Source organism: Chelonia mydas, chromosome 3 (genome assembly GCF_015237465.2).
Source record: "Chelonia mydas isolate rCheMyd1 chromosome 3, rCheMyd1.pri.v2, whole genome shotgun sequence".
NCBI classification, from domain to species: Eukaryota; Metazoa; Chordata; order Testudines; family Cheloniidae; genus Chelonia; species Chelonia mydas.
Window position 1 is genome coordinate 114,014,802 of NC_057851.1, and position 17,813 is coordinate 114,032,614.

A 17,813-nucleotide genomic window follows, 5' to 3' on the forward strand; every position below is an offset into this window, starting at 1 on the left:
CTGGCAGTTGTGTTTAAGACTCAGTGGAACCAAAGCATCAGCGTCATGGGGAGCCTTTCAAGCGGTGGCACGGGCATTCATTGATGCCCAAGCTAGCATGCAGTCAAGAATCTTGAAAGAGCAGTAACAGCTGCACCTGTTAATCTACCCATGAGAACTCTTGACATATATCCAGCCTCCCTTTATATCACTTTAGATCTATTACAATGAATAGAATTGTTGCATGGAAATTAGCTGTAGAGGAAGGGTGGTAACTGAGTTACCTCTGATGTCACAATGGCCCCACTTAAGAGCTACTTAAACTGTTCCCTTGAGCTTATTCTGTAGCCTATAAAATCATAACAATTAGAAACAATAATCATTAATAACTTTGCTTGATTAGAACCTAATTTCTTTAAATAGAGACTCTGTAAGATTTTAGTTCTTTTAAACTATATGGAAAGTTTGGAGTGTCTGCAATATTCCGTTGATAAGATTATTTGGGACAAAGAAAAGACTGACAGATGTTAATTTCTTAAAGGACCTAGTGTTTTTAATTAATAAATTAACTAATGGATTTATTTATAAATTCTCAAAAAATTTAGCCTATTCTCAGAGTAGGTGCTGTAAGTTTGGGGAGAATACACTGTAGTTTTCATACAAAACAAAGAGGTTGAATCACTGCTTAAAGGCAAAATAGAACTCAGCATTAACTACGGAGACATGACCAGAGCCTTCACAACACCAAAAATAGTCTAGGGTGTTAATCATCACTTGTGCCAACAGATTGAACTTGACTCTGAGTTTGTGACTCAAACCATTTTCAAATTATAATGGAATAAAACAATAAATCTGGGGTGAAACTCTGTTTAAAAATCCTATTAACTGACAATTATGTCCAATTGACCTTACCTCCTGATTAAAAAAACACAACAGAAAACCTCCCCCCACCACCTAGTCTATTTTAGACCAGTGTGAAATTCCAGGAGTGCTGATTCAATTTGCTGAAGTTAAGGAGTGCCAGGGCTTCTAAAGGAAAGATAGTCACAACTACTTTCTCTCCATAATAGCTGAACAAAATGATTTCTTTTCTTTTTTTAAAAATTGGGCATTATCTACATTTTCTAAATTGACACAAGGACAGTGCTTTAGCTAAGTCACAGTGAATCTACACACTGTCACTAGAAAGATATAATTTTGTTATTGCTCATGTTAGTCCCCATTCCTCGTGGATCACTGAGAAGAAAATTAGTCCTTATTTTTAAAAGGAATGGTTGACCCCACCATTTGCAAAAGAGTTAATTTTTGGAAAGAAGAGCTAGGCTATTATCCTACAAGACTTTGGTTGACCACCAGATGGCAAGACAGAGCTGAGACATTTGGAACTGGTTTGTCATGTAGCACATAGAAGCCCTGCTAAAAGAAATAAAGGGATATAAAATCAAGGGATCTATAAAATCAAGTTTAAAAGTAAATTACTTGTCTTCCTCACTACACTGTTCCAAAATGTCTGTCTGTAGAAAATACTGTTTTGTTATGCCTGTATCACTTCAGTAGTCTAATAGTAAGTTACTTTATTTTAATGTTTTCTTTTAATGAAACCTTTTTCTGTTTTATCTTTTCTTTCTATTCTGTATGTAAAGTTTTTCATAAGCAGTCTAACACTGAATCCTTTCTGCTACATCTTTTCTGGCTCTCTTTCCTTCTTACCCTCACCAGAATTGAATGGCAATGTAAGGAATCTTCATTCTTTAACACAACACATTGTTTAAAAGTGTGGGTGTGGGGGTAAAGTCTGATTTATTTATTTATTATTTATTTATTTACTTATTTTCTCAACCATATTTTGATGGTTTTCACTCATTTGTATTCTGCATACCTAAAACTTTGCATAACACGCCGAGAGAGAATATGCATTTTAATATAATTATTTAGAATACAGTTCACACATTACCTATACATTCTGTTTACACATAATGAAATATTCAGCTAAACAATCCTTCCTCAGTGGATTAAGATTTCACAAGCTTCAGAGGCTTGTTGGACAGAGAGGTGAAATGACTTTAATAGATGCAGAACTGCCTTCTCTTCTGAAACATTGCTCTATTAATTCTGAAATGCAAGATTTGCTGCAGTAGTCTCGGCAGCGAGCTAAATTTAAGAGAGAGACTCACCAGGGGCTCATCTCTTTTAGGTTAGTATCCTTAGGGAGTACTCCCATTCCCCTTTGACTTTCTGCAGATTTAGGTTTTCACTTTGACCACATATGGTGAAAAGTAGGTATTACTCACTGATCATAGATGAAACCTGGCAGTAAAAAGTGCAATAAAAGCAACCCCTAAGGAAATCTCTCTCTCCTAAGAGCCTGTATATGCATATGCATTTTCCTCATCAGAGGTACAGGTTATGTGCAGAACTGAGCTGCACAGAAGAGCCACAGAAAATGGTGAAGATGTGTGCAAGTTCAAAAGGACAGAACAGAGTTCTAAGTTTATTTGAAAACACATAAGGACACTTGGTTAATCTAACAGCCAAGATGTAATGTTAATGCAAGTTTTTCCTGAGTATACTTACAAGAAACAGAAAATCACACTGGTGTGAGCTGGAACTGTATCATCTAGGCAATACAGACAATACACCACAAAACCATTTAGAAAATAACTTGTTGAAGATTGCCTTTGCTTAATTTCTAAAGGCTTTGTGTGTATGTGGCTTCTTTGACATCTGGGATTCTGTAAATAAATCATGAATTTCAAATATGTTCTTTTCATCCCTTAGATGAGGCAGCTGGAACCAAGACACTATGGTCTACAACTTAGAAGATTAGTTGATGAAAACATTGAGTATTGTATTCCTGAAGCATATGAATACATACAAGATCAGGCAAGTTTGACTAATTTTAGATAAGAACTTCTCGATACTTGTAGCCACAGCTAGATTATACTCTATGAATGGATCTAGACTGTTCTCAGTGGTAGCAGATGACAGAACAAGGACTAATGGTCTCAAGTTGCAGTGGGGGAGGTTTAGGTTGGATATTAGGAAAAACTTTTTCATAGGAGAGTGGTGAAACACTGGAATGCGTTACCTAGGGAGGTGGTGGAATCTCCTCCTTAGAAATTTTTAAGGTCAGGCTTGACAAAGCCCTGGCTGGGATGATTTAGTTGGGGATTGGTCCTGCTTTGAGCAGGAGGTTGGACTAGATGACCTCCTGAGGTCCCATCCAACCCTGATATTCTATGATTCTATGAAATGTCTGTGAATTAGATACAAAATGGGACTTTTAGATTAGGTCACTATCACAGACTGTATTCTGCTACCCGTACTCACAATGGATTAAACTCTCCCATGTGCAGAGAACTAGAGATCTAGGGCATCACTTAAGCCTTGGTTTAAGAACTATTTTGAGGGTTTAAGTGGGACTTAATGGTGCATACGCCTAGTGCTGGTGCTCTGCACATGGGTGAATTTCACCCATTAGGTAATATCTTAGTCTACAGTTAGTCCCACTGAGTTCAGTGATACTTGCAGCATAACACACTTCTCTAATGTGAGTAAAGGTGGCAGAATCTAGCCCTTTGTTAATGGATTATTTAACAATGCAGCTTTTTTTTTTAATAATTAAAATGATACTGATTTCAATGATGTATTGAACCTTTGGCTTTTGCAGTCCTACAGTTTCACAGTTTAACAACTTGTGATGTTTTCTCTCTAACAGATATATGATGAAATAGAAATTTTTCCTTTAAATGTTTACCATGTACATCTTACTAAGACTGAGAACATAACTGATTTTGGTAAGTTTTAGTAAAATCCCTCCCAATGATTTTCCTTTTATTTTCTTTGTTCTTTTTGAAGCTTAATTTTTCCTTCCACAAGCTTTCTCTTTGTTGACAACTTTTGGGCCACTCCATGTTCAGTATGGCAAGTCTGCAAAGTGCACAAGTTAGCACTTTAAGGAAGACCCAAGAATTGCTCCTCATTTGATACTGCTGCGTTTTTTGTTGTTTTTTTCTTAAACTCCTGCATTTGGGGGAGCAAGTGAAAGGCTTGAAAGTGCAATGCCACTTCATTGACCGGAAAGTAAAAATGCTGCTGAAGTGTTGGCAGGCAACTTTCTCATGCTCAACTAAATAGAAATACCCAGCCTACTCTCAAATAAGGAAATATGATTTCCTTTTTGGCAGCAAAACATTCTGTTGACTCTGTGCCAACAGGCTGCCACTTGACAGAAATTTTAACTGGCTTCTTTTCCCTGTGGGAGGTAATGCCTAAGAATATCCTTATGTTTGCTTATTGTGAAATGTGGACTTTAGTCATTCAACTGACAAGAATGAGCAAGGCAGTGGAGAAAAAAGGAAGGAAGATAGTACTGTAGAAGGAGAAATCGGAACAGAAAAAATAAGAAGTTTCCTGATTCACTCACATTCAGGCCAATTCATTCCCACTAAGGTAGTCTTTCCATTGATTTTTAAGGGCGTGTCTACATGGTGCATTAGTTTGCACCAGGGCGGTGTACATTCTAGCACGTAGTAGTGTGTTGCACACTAATTGGCCTGTGCAGACCCTGCTGGTGCTCACTAAAAGTTCCAGTGTGCCTGTAAATGTAGTCTTGTTTCAAAAAGTATTACAGTAACACTCATCTAGGGAATTTTTAGTCTGTGCCAGCAGGATCCACAGGGTCTAATTAACACAGAACATGCTAGTGCACACTAGAATTCACAACCCTCTAGTGTGGATTAATACACCATGTAGACCAGCTCTAATGTGAGTTTGATTGTGTCAGAGATTATAGTCTCTTTGAGTCAGGGACTGAGACCAGAAATCTGCGTGTGAGGAACAAAATGGAGAATTCTCATGGTATTGCAGAGAACTCCTTTTCCATCATGCTGACTTCTCATCTCATCCACCTCTTTGTGTCAAGCATTCTCAGCTAGAGAAAGGAAACAGCCACTGAGGGGCAGCTCTTCCGGTCAAGGACTTTCTTTTTCTTTTATTTTTTTTTAATGTTTGTAGAGCATCCATCAGAATGGGGGCCTGATCCTGATTGTGTCAGTTGTACACAAAAATGGTTTATAAACATGTAAAAATGATGTGTGTCTTCAGACACTGTTCTCTCCCAGTTTTTACAAGAAATCATATAAAATCCTCACAATATTTGTCAAAGTGTTTTATAGAGCTTCACTGGATCTGGTGATCTATATTATTGAAAAGCTATATTGAGCTTATTTGAAAAAACAATAAAATATCTCATAATAACTATTTACATTTCTTTGAAGAGGAAAGAAATTTATATGAGACCATTTGTCTGTGTGTGTGTGTATACAAGTTGGAAGTGAGAAATGTCACCTCCCTTTTGATTATGTAGATTAAATCTACTGAACATACAAAACTAAATGAGAAATACCTGACCAGAAATTCACCTGATTGTTGTTTTAAGCAGACCAAGTGGTAAGGGTAAAACCATCTTTATTCTTAATTCCAGGGTTTGCAGTCACAGCTCAAGTTGTTGAAAACCAGCATCTCACTCATATACTCATAAGTGATGTCCTTCCAGATGGACTGGCTTACAAAGAAGGTTTGTGTCATGGCTGTACTAAGCACTGTTATGTTTTTCATTACTTTTTATTAAGTAGCAAACTTTAGGGAGCTTTAAAATTGTCTGAAAATGGTTCTTTGCTTCTACTACCCTTGGTCTTCTTGCTTGATCACCATGTACAGTAGATGAAGCCTATGTAAGATTATTTACATAAAGTGGCCGAGGAATCCTTCTAACAAGAGGTGAAGTGAAAAGAATGCTTGTCTACACTTGGGGCAAAATCTGCTCCCACACTAAACGTTGGGATCTGTGCAGGGACAGAAGAGAGAAATTCTCCACCTCACACGATGGAACCTCCACGGCTGAATTAACCTCCATGGCTCTTAGCCTCCCATTTGCCTGCAACAAGCAGTGATGTATGCAACAGGCTGGCTCCCAAAGAACTACCTTGTGCATTACATTGCAGGGTATCACTGAAGTTTTCTACTTTGTGGTGCTCATGGACTGTACGCCTCCTCATCAGCCTCTTAACATCTCACCTTCCCCTCCACACTGCTGAACTGCATCAATTCTGCTGTGTTTGGCACCCGCCTGCAAAGGAAGGGGAGAATTATTCCCTTAGTTATCTGGAGTGCAGTGGCCAACTGGCTGTTGCTGATCCTAAAATGTACAAGTTGCCACTATTTAGATCTAACTGAACTCTCCCATAAAAACCTCACTTGTTAGATTTCCCTGTTGCAATTTTGCAAGAATGAACAAATCAGCCTGATAAAGCTCCTTGTGTTTCCTGAACTGGGATCCTAAAATAAGAGTTATTTTGCCTATAGGCTTTTCAGGATGCTGAGGGCCACCTTAAGATGAACTCATGGTCTGATAGTCTGTGTGATTCTTCTATCATACCCTTTTCTAAAGCTGCATGTCAGAGTCATCCTGCTTTAGCCTTTGAGTAGAAACAACCATGTCATAGGTGGCACAACAAATAGCCAATCCTGCAGTCATGGCGCGCACACAAAACTCCCGCTGACCTCAGTGGGGTAACTGCAGGATTAGGTCATTTGTATAAAAATATGTATAATCAAAATGCAATACAATTTGTTTTGTAGCCCTGTTCTTCAGTGCTCCAGTATTTTCTTTCCTTTCTCATTCTCCCAGGGGTGAGAGTGGGCAATGAAATCTTGATTATAAATGGAGAGGCTGTGTCTGATCTTGACCTCAGGCAGATGGAGTTATTGTTTTCCGAGAGAAGTGTCACGCTCACGGTGAAAGCAAGTCATTATGGCCCTAAGCGAGCATTATGTACGTCGTGGTCAGATGGCGACATTTCCAGGGACCCGAAAAGCTTGTTACCCCCTCCTAACCAGTCACAGCTCCTGGAAGAATTTCTGGATAACTTCAAAAAGAATACTGCAAATGGTGAGGAGGAGATGATGATGATTGTATTTTTCCCTGGCCAGCCAGTTATTTTAAAACTAGTTTTTCTTTCTTTCTTTTTTTTTTTAAATCCATTAAAAAAAATTATTCTCATGCTACAAGAGAAGAATCCAGATATAAACTGTGTAAAATCCATTTAAATTTCATGCATTTCTGTAATTAGAGTGATTTCCTGAGAGTAGCAATGAAACAGAAAATGATCATTTCTACAGGAAAATTATGTTCTCTTAACCTATTCCACTGTATCATCCCAGTAATGCCAAGTACTCTGTTTTGCAATGTCAAGGCTACCCAGTATAACCATATGTGAGCATCAAAAGTTGAAATGGTATCGCTTTTAGGGGTAGAAGTTTTGCTGTATGTTTTAATATGCTTCATTTGTGCAACTTACCATGTACATTTAGGGCATTATGAAAATAATAACAATAATCCTGCTGAAAATGGAGACATTTTACAGCACCCTTTCCCACCAATCAGTGTTTTCTTTAATGCATTCCAGGAGAATACAGGTATCCGCTTTATATAAATGTATTTTTTACCTTGAGACACTTTTAATGTGATTATTCAGCTGCCTTCTCTTTGAATTTCTCAATCCTGTTGTCATACTAACTATCAGATATAGGAAGTATGCTAAATGTATGGGGTGAGGGTGAGATTGTGGCCATATTCTATATCGAAGAACAAGATGGGGGAGGGTGCAAGGATCTTTAGTGCTAGGACTGGCTAGCATCATGAACACCCATAAATGGTCAGGAAGGAGGTGAGTGTATCATCCTGTTTTCTGCCCTACCAGCTAGTAGAAGGCAGCTCATACATGCTGCACACCCTCAAGGATTGTAGCAGTGGGCACACTCCCCTTGGGTCTAAGCCAGTGCCTATAGAAGTCAGTGGGAGCCGGATCATGCCCCTAGAGCACCATTGAGCTCTGTCAAGCATTCTCTCCCCATCCCACCCCCAAGTCCGTGGTAGGCCAATGCCAGTTTTACCCATCATCTCATGGACTTGTTGGTCTAAATAGGAGTGAGTGGGGACTGCAGGACTTGGCCTTTTGTGAACTGAAACATTCTATCAAATGCCACATCACAAACAAGCAGTATAAACATCACTGTGATTGAGACTGCCCTGTTGTGTTGAACAAATCTGTTTTGTGATGTCAACATGTTTTTAAGATACTGCTTGAAATATAAAGTATTTTGGGGGGATTTTCTCCCCTGGAAAACTGTGCCTATAAGATATAAGCAGATTTAACTCAATGTATCATGAATGGGGGGAAAAGGTGCAATTCCCTCTTTATACATCTGGAGGATGCTATTAAAATTCCACAGGAAACCTAGATCAGGGTCATTGCTGCGTGAGGGAGAGGAAGTCCTCTTTGTGCTTAATTGTGGAGGCAAGTGTTTTCTGATCTTAATCTTGGCATGATTTTTAAAAAAAGAATAAAAAAATCACAAAGGAGAAGTTGATAGGTTGGATTTAATTATAAAGTAACTTTTTGGGTCATCTTTGAAATTAAAAAAATAATTTCTGATTACAAGATTTGTGATACCCTCGGTAGCATCTTTCTTGGGGCCTTAGTTCAATTTAAAATACCATTAAATTGACTATTGGCATATAAAAGTTAGTGTCATTAAAACAAAAATTATGATGGAACTAATTAATTAGTTATATTAGGGCCACTACTCAGCTTGTTGGTTTGATATTACAGGCCAGCATTACCTGGAGTATTCAGTATAATAAACGTATGTGTCCATTCACCAGATTCGTTATTTCTCAGAGACAAATTTGCAACTTCGGTTAATCTCCAGATATTCCATTATAATAAGATATTGCTAGAGTATGTTTCATACTCTAGACACTAAACTGTATATGCTTATCTGATTAAGAAAGCAGTTAAGGCAGACTGGTTTACCTTGAAATGGGGGTGGCAGAGCGGGAAGGGGAAATTGTTCTAACTCAAGCTCTGTGAGAAAGTCTGTCATCTAATTTGGTTCATGTAGATCAGTGGTTCCCAAACTGGGATTCGCAAACCCCAGGGGTTCGCAGAATGTTACAGGGGGTTCACCAGAAAAATTTCACTCATGGCGGCCAGAGGACCCTGGGCATTGGAGGCAGCAGGTGGGACCCAGTTGCAGGGCAGACAGCTCGAGCCCCAGGGAGAGCGGGGCCTGGCAGTTGGGGCTGGCAGCCCGAGCCCCGGCAGTCAGCAGGACCTGCAGCCCAAGCTCAGTGGAGCTCAGTTAACCAGGGCGGTCAACAGGATCCAGCAGCAGGAGCCCCACGGAGTGCGGAGGAAATTTAAACTTAAATTCCTGGAAATATTCATTTTTAGGAGGAGGTTCACGAGATTTCACAATTTAGCGAAAAGGGTTCGCGGGCTGTAAAAGTTTGGGAACCACTGATATAGAAACAAAAGAAAGTGGTGCTACTTTGACTTAAATAGGTAATCTTAATGGGTTTCATCCTTGTATTCTCTTTTTATTTATAAATAACTTGGGTGTAGTAGTCTGAACCCAGGCTTGGGTGCCAGAGACTCCTTAGTTCTAACTCTGGCTCTGATACTGTTACCCTGGGTGGTATTAATTGAGTCACTTAGACCACAGTTTTCCAAGGTGGCTTCTGATTTTTTGGTTCCTTATAATGTCCAACTTGAAACAACCTGAGCCGCCTTTTCAGAGATACTGAGCACCCACAGCTCCTTAGAAAGTCAGGAAGATTAGCATGTGCTGAGCACTTCTGAAAGACAAACACCTGTTGTCTCAAATTGGGCAGAGGCCACATTGGAATATGTTGGCCTTAATCTTTCTACTCACCCATTTATAAAAAGCAGATGATTATACCTAGAAGCTCTGAGAGGAAGATAAGAGAATTAGTTAAGTTGTGTAAGGTGTTTGAAAATGAAAAGTGCCTCAGAGTATTATTAGGTTTCAGAGTAACAGCCGTGTTAGTCTGTATTCGCAAAAAGAAAAGGAGTACTTGTGGCACCTTAGAGACTAACCAATTTATTTGAGCATAAGCTTTCGTGAGCTACAGCTCACTTCATCGGATGCATACTGTGGAAACTGCAGAAGACATTATATACACAGAGACCATGAAACAATACCTCCTCCCACCCCACTCTCCTGCTGGTAATAGCTTATCTAAAGTGATCACTCTCCTTACAATGTGTATGATAATCAAGGTGGGCCATCTCCAGCACAAATCCAGGTTTTCTCACCCCCCCACCCCCATACACACACAAACTCACTCTCCTGCTGGTAATAGCTTATCCAAAGTGACCACTCTCCCTACAATGTGCATGATAATCAAGGTGGGCCATCTCCAGCACAAATCCAGGTTTTCTCACCCCCCCACCCCCATACACACACAAACTCACTCTCCTGCTGGTAATAGCTTATCCAAAGTGACCACTCTCCCTACAATGTGCATGATAATCAAGGTGGGCCATTTCCAGCACAAACCCAGGTTTCCCCGCCCCCCCCCCCCCACAAACTCACTCTCCTGCTGGCAACAGCTCATCCAAACTGACCACTCTCCCCACAATGTGCACGACAATCAAGGTGGGCCATTTCCAGCATAAATCCAAGTTTAACCAGAACGTCTGAGGGGGGGGAGGGGTAGGAAAAAACAAGGGGAAATAGGCTACCTTGCATAATGACTTAGCCACTCCCAGTCTCTATTTAAGCCTAAATTAATAGTATCCAATTTGCAAATGACTTCCAATTCAGCAGTTTCTCGCTGGAGTCTGGATTTGAAGTTTTTTTGTTGTAAGATAGCGACCTTCATGTCTGTGATTGCATGACCAGAGAGATTGAAGTGTTCTCCGACCAGGCCAGTCCTTGCCTACAGACAGCCCCCCAACCTGAAGCAAATACTCACCAACAACCACATACCACACAACAGAACCACTAACCCAGGAACCTATCCTTGCAACAAAGCCCGTTGCCAACTGTGCCCATATATCTATTCAGGGGACACCATCACAGGGCCTAATAACATCAGCCACACTATCAGAGGCTCGTTCACCTGCACATCCACCAATGTGATATATGCCATCATGTGCCAGCAGTGCCCCTCTGCCATGTACATTGGTCAAAGATGGACTACAAGCCGTCAAGAACACTATCCCCGATAATGTCACGGTTAATCTGGTGGCTGAACTTTGTGACTTTGTCCTTACCCATAACTATTTTACATTTGGGGACAATGTATACCTTCAGATCAGCGGCACTGCTATGGGTACCCGCATGGCCCCACAATATACCAACATTTTTATGGCTGATTTAGAACAACGCTTCCTCAGCTCTCGTCCCCTAACGCCCCTACTCTACTTGCGCTATATTGATGACATCTTCATCATCTGGACCCATGGAAAAGAAGCCCTTGAGGAATTCCACCATGATTTCAACAATTTCCATCCCACCATCAACCTCAGCCTGGTCCAGTCCACACAAGAGATCCACTTCCTGGACACTACAGTGCTAATAAACAATGGTCACATAAACACCACCCTATACCGGAAACCTACTGACCGCTATTCCTACCTACATGCCTCCAGCTTTCACCCTGACCACACCACACGATCCATCGTCTACAGCCAAGCTCTGCGATACAACCGCATTTGCTCCAACCCCTCAGACAGAGACAAACACCTACAAGATCTCTATCAAGCATTCTTACAACTACAATACCCACCTGCGGAAGTGAAGAAACAGATTGATAGAGCCAGAAGAGTTCCCAGAAGTCACCTACTACAGGACAGGCCTAACAAAGAAAATAACAGAACGCCACTAGCCGTCACCTTCAGCCCCCAACTAAAACCCCTGCAATGCATTATTAAGGATCTACAACCTATCCTGAAGGATCACCCAACACTCTCACAAATCTTGGGAGACAGGCCAGTCCTTGCCTACAGACAGCCCCCCAACCTGAAGCAAATACTCACCAACAACCACATACCACACAACAGAACCACTAACCCAAGAACCTATCCTTGCAACAAAGCCCGTTGCCAACTGTGCCCGCATATCTATTCAGGGGACAGCATCACAGGGCCTAATAACATCAGCCACACTATCAGAGGCTCGTTCACCTGCACATCCACCAATGTGATATATGCCATCATGTGCCAGCAATGCCCCTCTGCCATGTACATTGGCCAAACTGGACAGTCTCTACGTAAAAGAATAAATGGACACAAATCAGATGTCAAGAATTATAACATTCATAAACCAGTCAGAGAACACTTCAATTTCTCTGGTCACGCAATCACAGACATGAAGGTCGCTATCTTACAGCAAAAAAACTTCAAATCCAGACTCCAGCGAGAAACTGCTGAATTGGAATTCATTTGCAAATTGGATACTATTAATTTAGGCTTAAATAGAGACTGGGAGTGGCTAAGTCATTATGCAAGGTAGCCTATTTCCCCTTGTTTTTTCCTACTCCCTCCCCCCCTCAGACGTTCTGGTTAAACTTGGATTTATGCTGGAAATGGCCCACCTTGATTATCATACACATTGTAAGGAGAGTGGTCAGTCTGGATGAGCTATTGCCAGCAGGAGAGTGAGTTTGGGGGGGGGGGGGGGCGGAGGGTGAGAAAACCTGGATTTGTGCTGGAAATGGCCCACCTTGATTATCATACACATTGTAAGGAGAGTGATCACTTTAGATAAGCTATTACCAGCATGAGAGTGGGGTGGGAGGAGGTATTGTTTCATGGTCTCTGTGTATATAATGTCTTCTGCAGTTTCCACAGTATGCATCCGATGAAGTGAGCTGTAGCTCACGAAAGCTTATGCTCAAATAAATTGGTTAGTCTCTAAGGTGCCACAAGTACTCCTTTTCTTTTTTCAGAGTATTATTAGAGAGACAAAGTGAGTGAGCTACTATCTTTTACTGGATCAACTTCTGTTGAGGGGGGAGAGAAGCTTTTGAGCTACACAGAGCTCTTCTTCAAGTCTGGGAAATATACTCCAAATGCATTATTATCCTATAGGACTAAATGCTGATACCCTTAGGCTATGTCTACATTTATGGCAGCATGTAGAGTACAAGCATTACGCATGTATCTGTACTCCACAGTGAAACATACTGGCAGTGGTGAGCTGCCAGAGCCTTTCCCCACTGCCTCCCCCCTGTGAGAGCCTTTCCCTGCCCCTGCAGCCTTTCACTAAAGCGGGGAAAGGCTTCAGCAGGGGAGAGGCAGAGCAACACTACACTGCTAAAAATAGCAGCGTAGGCACTAATGTGGGTAGTGGGAGGCAGTGCTTAGGTGGGTAGGGTGTGAGACCTGGGAGTTCAGGCGTGTACTGCACTCCCCTTGCCTTTGCCGAGCCCCACTGCCTACACTCCTGTTTATACCCATGCTAGCTGGATATGCAGTGCCTATCCCCTACACACACTGCTGTAAGTGTAGACCTACCTTTAGTCATGCTGGGTAACAACATCTGGCCTATAATGAAGCAGAAGTTACTATAAAGTAATCTTTTGAAAAACACTAACTTCATTTAGCTTTAGTGATAGGGTTTGTCTGAGTTTTCATTTATATGCTTATAACTCCTTAATGTCTTTATGACAAATGCAGTTTGCTACCTAATTCCTTGCATTGCAGACGTGACATTTTACCTTGTGTCAAAATCTGGCAATTCTGAGCAAAGAGAAGGGAAGAAAAGTGATTGGTTTTCCACTGCTAAAAAACCAGGCATTGGAAGTTCAGTTTTCTATAAGAGTGATTCATTTCCTTCAGGAGACCAGAACTCGGCTGTGGCAGTGTATACAGCCTCTCCGATGCTATAATCTGACTTCCCATGTGGAAGCATGCACTTGCTGCTGAGCCACGTGTTTATACTGGAAAAGAAATAAAATGAAACACTGAAAACCCAATTAGCTGAGCAATTTGCACCAAGTTCTCTGTCCTAAGGAAGTTAAACAAATATTTGTAAAGAAGTAATAAAAATGAGGGAATTAGGATGGAATTTTTCCTGCCATGGAAAATATAGACTTGCCCCATTTCTACATGCTGTAGATGATGGAGAAATAAACAGCAGAGTTAATGACGAGAATTGAATACTATGTATGCTAGTGTTTAGTGTGTCTATTTTTTTAATTAATGAATCTTCTGCTGACATCTGAAGCATGAGCTACAAACAGAGGTTGATCTGAATAGGTTTAAATCTCTATTACAGAGCCGTTTTCAGGAAATGATTTGTTGTTACAATATCTCAAGATCTTCATTGTCTCAAATTCAAATTTGCCATACAGACGCTCAGATAACAAGGTGTCGCATAAATGCCTAGACTAGGCTGACCAGAAAGCAAGTGTGAAAAATTTGGACTGGGGGTGAAGGGTAATAGGTACCTATATAAGACAAAGCCCCGAATATTGGGACTGTTCCTATAAAATCGGGATGTCTGGTCATCCTAGCCTAGACAGATAAATACCTTCAAGAGGGATGTCCCCCTCTTGACTTCTTCAGAGGCTAATTAGTTTTCTCTAATAAAGATCAGGTTGCCCTGCTCCTATAGAGCTTCCATCAGAAAGATCATTGAGTCCAGAGCATTTCTCATTCTCGAAGTCTTCTATGTCTCACATTATAATAGTATTAAGAAAAAGAGAGAAAATGAGTTGGAAGAACTTCAAGCTGATAAACTCATTGCTTCCAGTAGCAGACTCTGACTGAAGCACTGGCTTTTGCCAGTTTCACAGCAGCCCACGTCTCTTTCTGTCTCCCTCCATCTGTTGATTCAGATCTTTCAGTAAATCTGTGAAATATTCCTCACTTACACTGATGGCTTTTTGTAAAACACTGCCTTGAGATGAAAATAGATAAAATTACCCCAGAGGTAACATTTACATAATGTAGTTCTTCCTGAGGAAATTACCTTGCTCCTGTGTCTTTTGTTTGTGTTCCATGCATTTAAACATTGTTTATTCTTTGAGTAGTGTGTTTATGGTTGCTTCACTGTAGGTCTGCCTGTGTCCCTGCACTGCTGATCAGAGAACTTCGGTAGCAGTGTCTGTTGGGCCCGCACATGCGCTGTCTCTCCTTGGGCTGCACCACGAGGCTAGCCAGTGCACGTGGGCTAACCGTCCTCAGTTCATTCTCGACTACCCTTGGCTAGAGACGCAGTCAATAGCAGTCTGTTAAGACTATCATCTTAATCTATTTACCTATGGTTACTTAGTCTCCTAGTTGTATTTCTAGCTGTGGTTTCCCCCCTTTCTTTATTTTACCCTTAAAAATAAAAAAATAAAGTTTTTATTTTTCTTCCCACATTTTCTCCCCTGTTGGGGGCCCTTTCCCCCAACAGGATGTGCCTGGTTTGCCGGGCTTCAAGAAGTGCCTCACTTGTAAAGAGGCGATCCCAATCATGGATAAGCACTGTGTGCATTCACTGCCTTGGGGAAGGCGCCACACAACAGAAATGTAGTCTTTACCAACAGCTCCAGCCAAGATCCTGCAAAGACAGAGCTCTGCCAGAAGATTATCTTCATGGAGGCAGTTCTCCAACCCCAGTAGCCTGGTAGACATGAGTCTTCCTACAGTCTTCTATATCTAGGGGCTGCAGGCTGAAGAAGCAGGCTGTGGACCCCTTTCTCAAATCTTCGAAGAAGAGAGCGGGAAGCCCCCATAAAGTGAGCCCCGAGATAACTGCAAGCAATCACTATCTCACTCAGTATCTTCAGCACTGAGGTCATCTCGGTCCGGTACCCCTAGCTTATGGAAACAGACAGTAACCATGGCCCATGGACCTGATGGGCACAGGCACAGAGTCATCGGCACCAAAGGACAGGAGTAAACACTTCTTTAAAAAGATGCTCCCAGACCATGAGCCCACATCAGTATTGCCAGCGGTGGCTCAACCGACACAAGAGTGACTGGTGCGGACGACATCCCGTCCCTCCGGCACTGCCACTGACACCAGGATGATCGGTACAGGGGGAACTCTGCCATCAAGAGACCTCTACATGCCAGATGCACTGGAGTCCCCTCCTCTTGGTACCAAGAGCCTCTACAGAGCATGGGAAATATCCCCCCGGCCATGCCATGCCCCTCCACTCTTTAGCAAGGGTTCAGACAGCAACCCTGAGGAGGTAGTGTTGCAGTACTTTTCCCAAGCTCCATATGGTGCTCACTACCAACAGAGCCCAAGGATATACCCACAGATGGCCCCACCACCACCAATATGGTATGGCCCCCCATGGGTGCTACCACTGGGCTTTATGCCACCCTCCCCCCCAATGGCCACATTGAGACAGTTGGGCAGTGCACCGCCAACATGCTTCTCGAACTCTGAGCCTTGCCTGAGAACTCTTGAGGCACACTCACTTCAGAACCACCTCGAGATTTAGAGGAACAGGAAGTTGGTACTGAGGAGAAAGAGACTCCAAGGACCCTACCCTCCTCCTCTCCAGATGAAGCCATCATGCCTTCTCTACCATCTTTGGTGGATGAGTTTGAGCTCTTTCAGGAACTGGCAAAGAGGGTGTCAGATACTGGCAGAGGGTGTCCAGATTCATTGGAGGAAGTCAATAATACCTACCATCAATTCCTTGATATCCTCTATTCTTCAGCCTCCTCAAAGATTGCCCTCCCAATTAATGTGATCAGTAAGATATATAGATATAGATAGATACAACTATTCTTTAAAAAAGGTATATCTCACAAGGTATTTGTTTTGTATAAAGACGCTGATACATCCCAAAGGCATACCGAGAAGCCAATCTTTAAGGTAAACCAGTCAAAATAGTATGACTTAAATGACCATAAGGACTGATTATCTTATGGTTGGCAGCTGCACAGAGAAAGTTTCACGTGTGAAGTGGTCCTACTAACCTTGTCACTGAGGTATAGGGAATTATCAGGTACTGTTACTGAGGTGTATACAGCTGTTTTGTATGATTTCATTAATTGTTATCACCAGTTGGTGATTGCCCAAACAAATGAATCAAATGACTTCATGTTGCTGCATTAAACAAAAATAGAACCATCAAGGAGTGTGAAAAGACTTTACATGAAGACTCTGTTCTAATGTCAAAATGGACATTTTTGCAGACAATTGAAAGTGCTGTTTTAAAAAAAAGCATGGAGTTGTGTGAAGTCGGAACGTGCTGCGAAGGAACCACAGAAAATAACTTGCTGAAGTAGGTTGCTGACTGGAGCAAAGCCAGAGGTGTTCAACATATGGGCCAACACATCTTACACAAACTGGTATGATACAAGATGTTTTGCACAAAAATTTTGCAGACACAATGTTGCGAGAAACAAAGATAACCTTGTTTTCTCATTGGTTGATTAAAAGAGACACAACTTGTATCCTGGCTACACATTTCAAATCTTTATCAGAAGAAGCCTCAGTTACTTTCTGATTGGTCCTCACTAGCTTTGCCAAGAAGAGGAACCAGGCCATGTCACCAACAGAAAATATATAAAATGCCCTGTATTGTTCAACATGTTTCGTCATGAAGCCAAAACATCTGAACAAGAGAGACTGTGAGCAGGACTTTCACTGTCCGGCCTGCAAGAGCACTCTCTGTTTGGTAATAGCTAAAGTCTTGTCTCTGACAACAGCCCGTGAACTCTATCTTTTAAATGCCTATCTAGGGAAACCACTGTGAAATCTGGAAAGAGAATAGGAATACAGCTGTCACAACACCTGGAGTGAATTACCTGAATGAACTTCCTATTTTGAGTAACTAGTCATTGCAACTGCGAAGCTGAGCTAGAGAACTTGCCTTCATACCAGCTCCAACTGATAAGTAGCGAATGGCTTTTATACATGTATTGTTTACCCAAGTGACGGTTTTGTTATGCGAGGCTAAATGCATCTCAGAAAGTATGTTCCTGACTTAAAACCTGCTGACT

At 41.5% G+C, this 17,813-nt stretch overlaps 1 protein-coding gene across 7 annotated transcripts in view; it reads left to right on the forward strand.

Moving 5' to 3' along the window:
• TIAM2 (TIAM Rac1 associated GEF 2) overlaps positions 1 to 17,813 on the forward strand; it is a 218,690-nt gene that overhangs the window by 147,733 nt on the left and 53,144 nt on the right. For 6 of the 7 annotated variants that reach the window (XM_043543178.1, XM_037895028.2, XM_043543180.1 and 3 more), the window contains 4 exons: positions 2,758 to 2,862; positions 3,698 to 3,776; positions 5,465 to 5,557; positions 6,671 to 6,931. In XM_043543178.1, coding sequence (XP_043399113.1) covers positions 2,758 to 2,862; positions 3,698 to 3,776; positions 5,465 to 5,557; positions 6,671 to 6,931 — 538 coding nt within the window. The remainder of the gene's footprint in view (positions 1 to 2,757; positions 2,863 to 3,697; positions 3,777 to 5,464; positions 5,558 to 6,670; positions 6,932 to 17,813) is intronic. The other variant, XM_043543183.1, reaches the window with a different exon arrangement.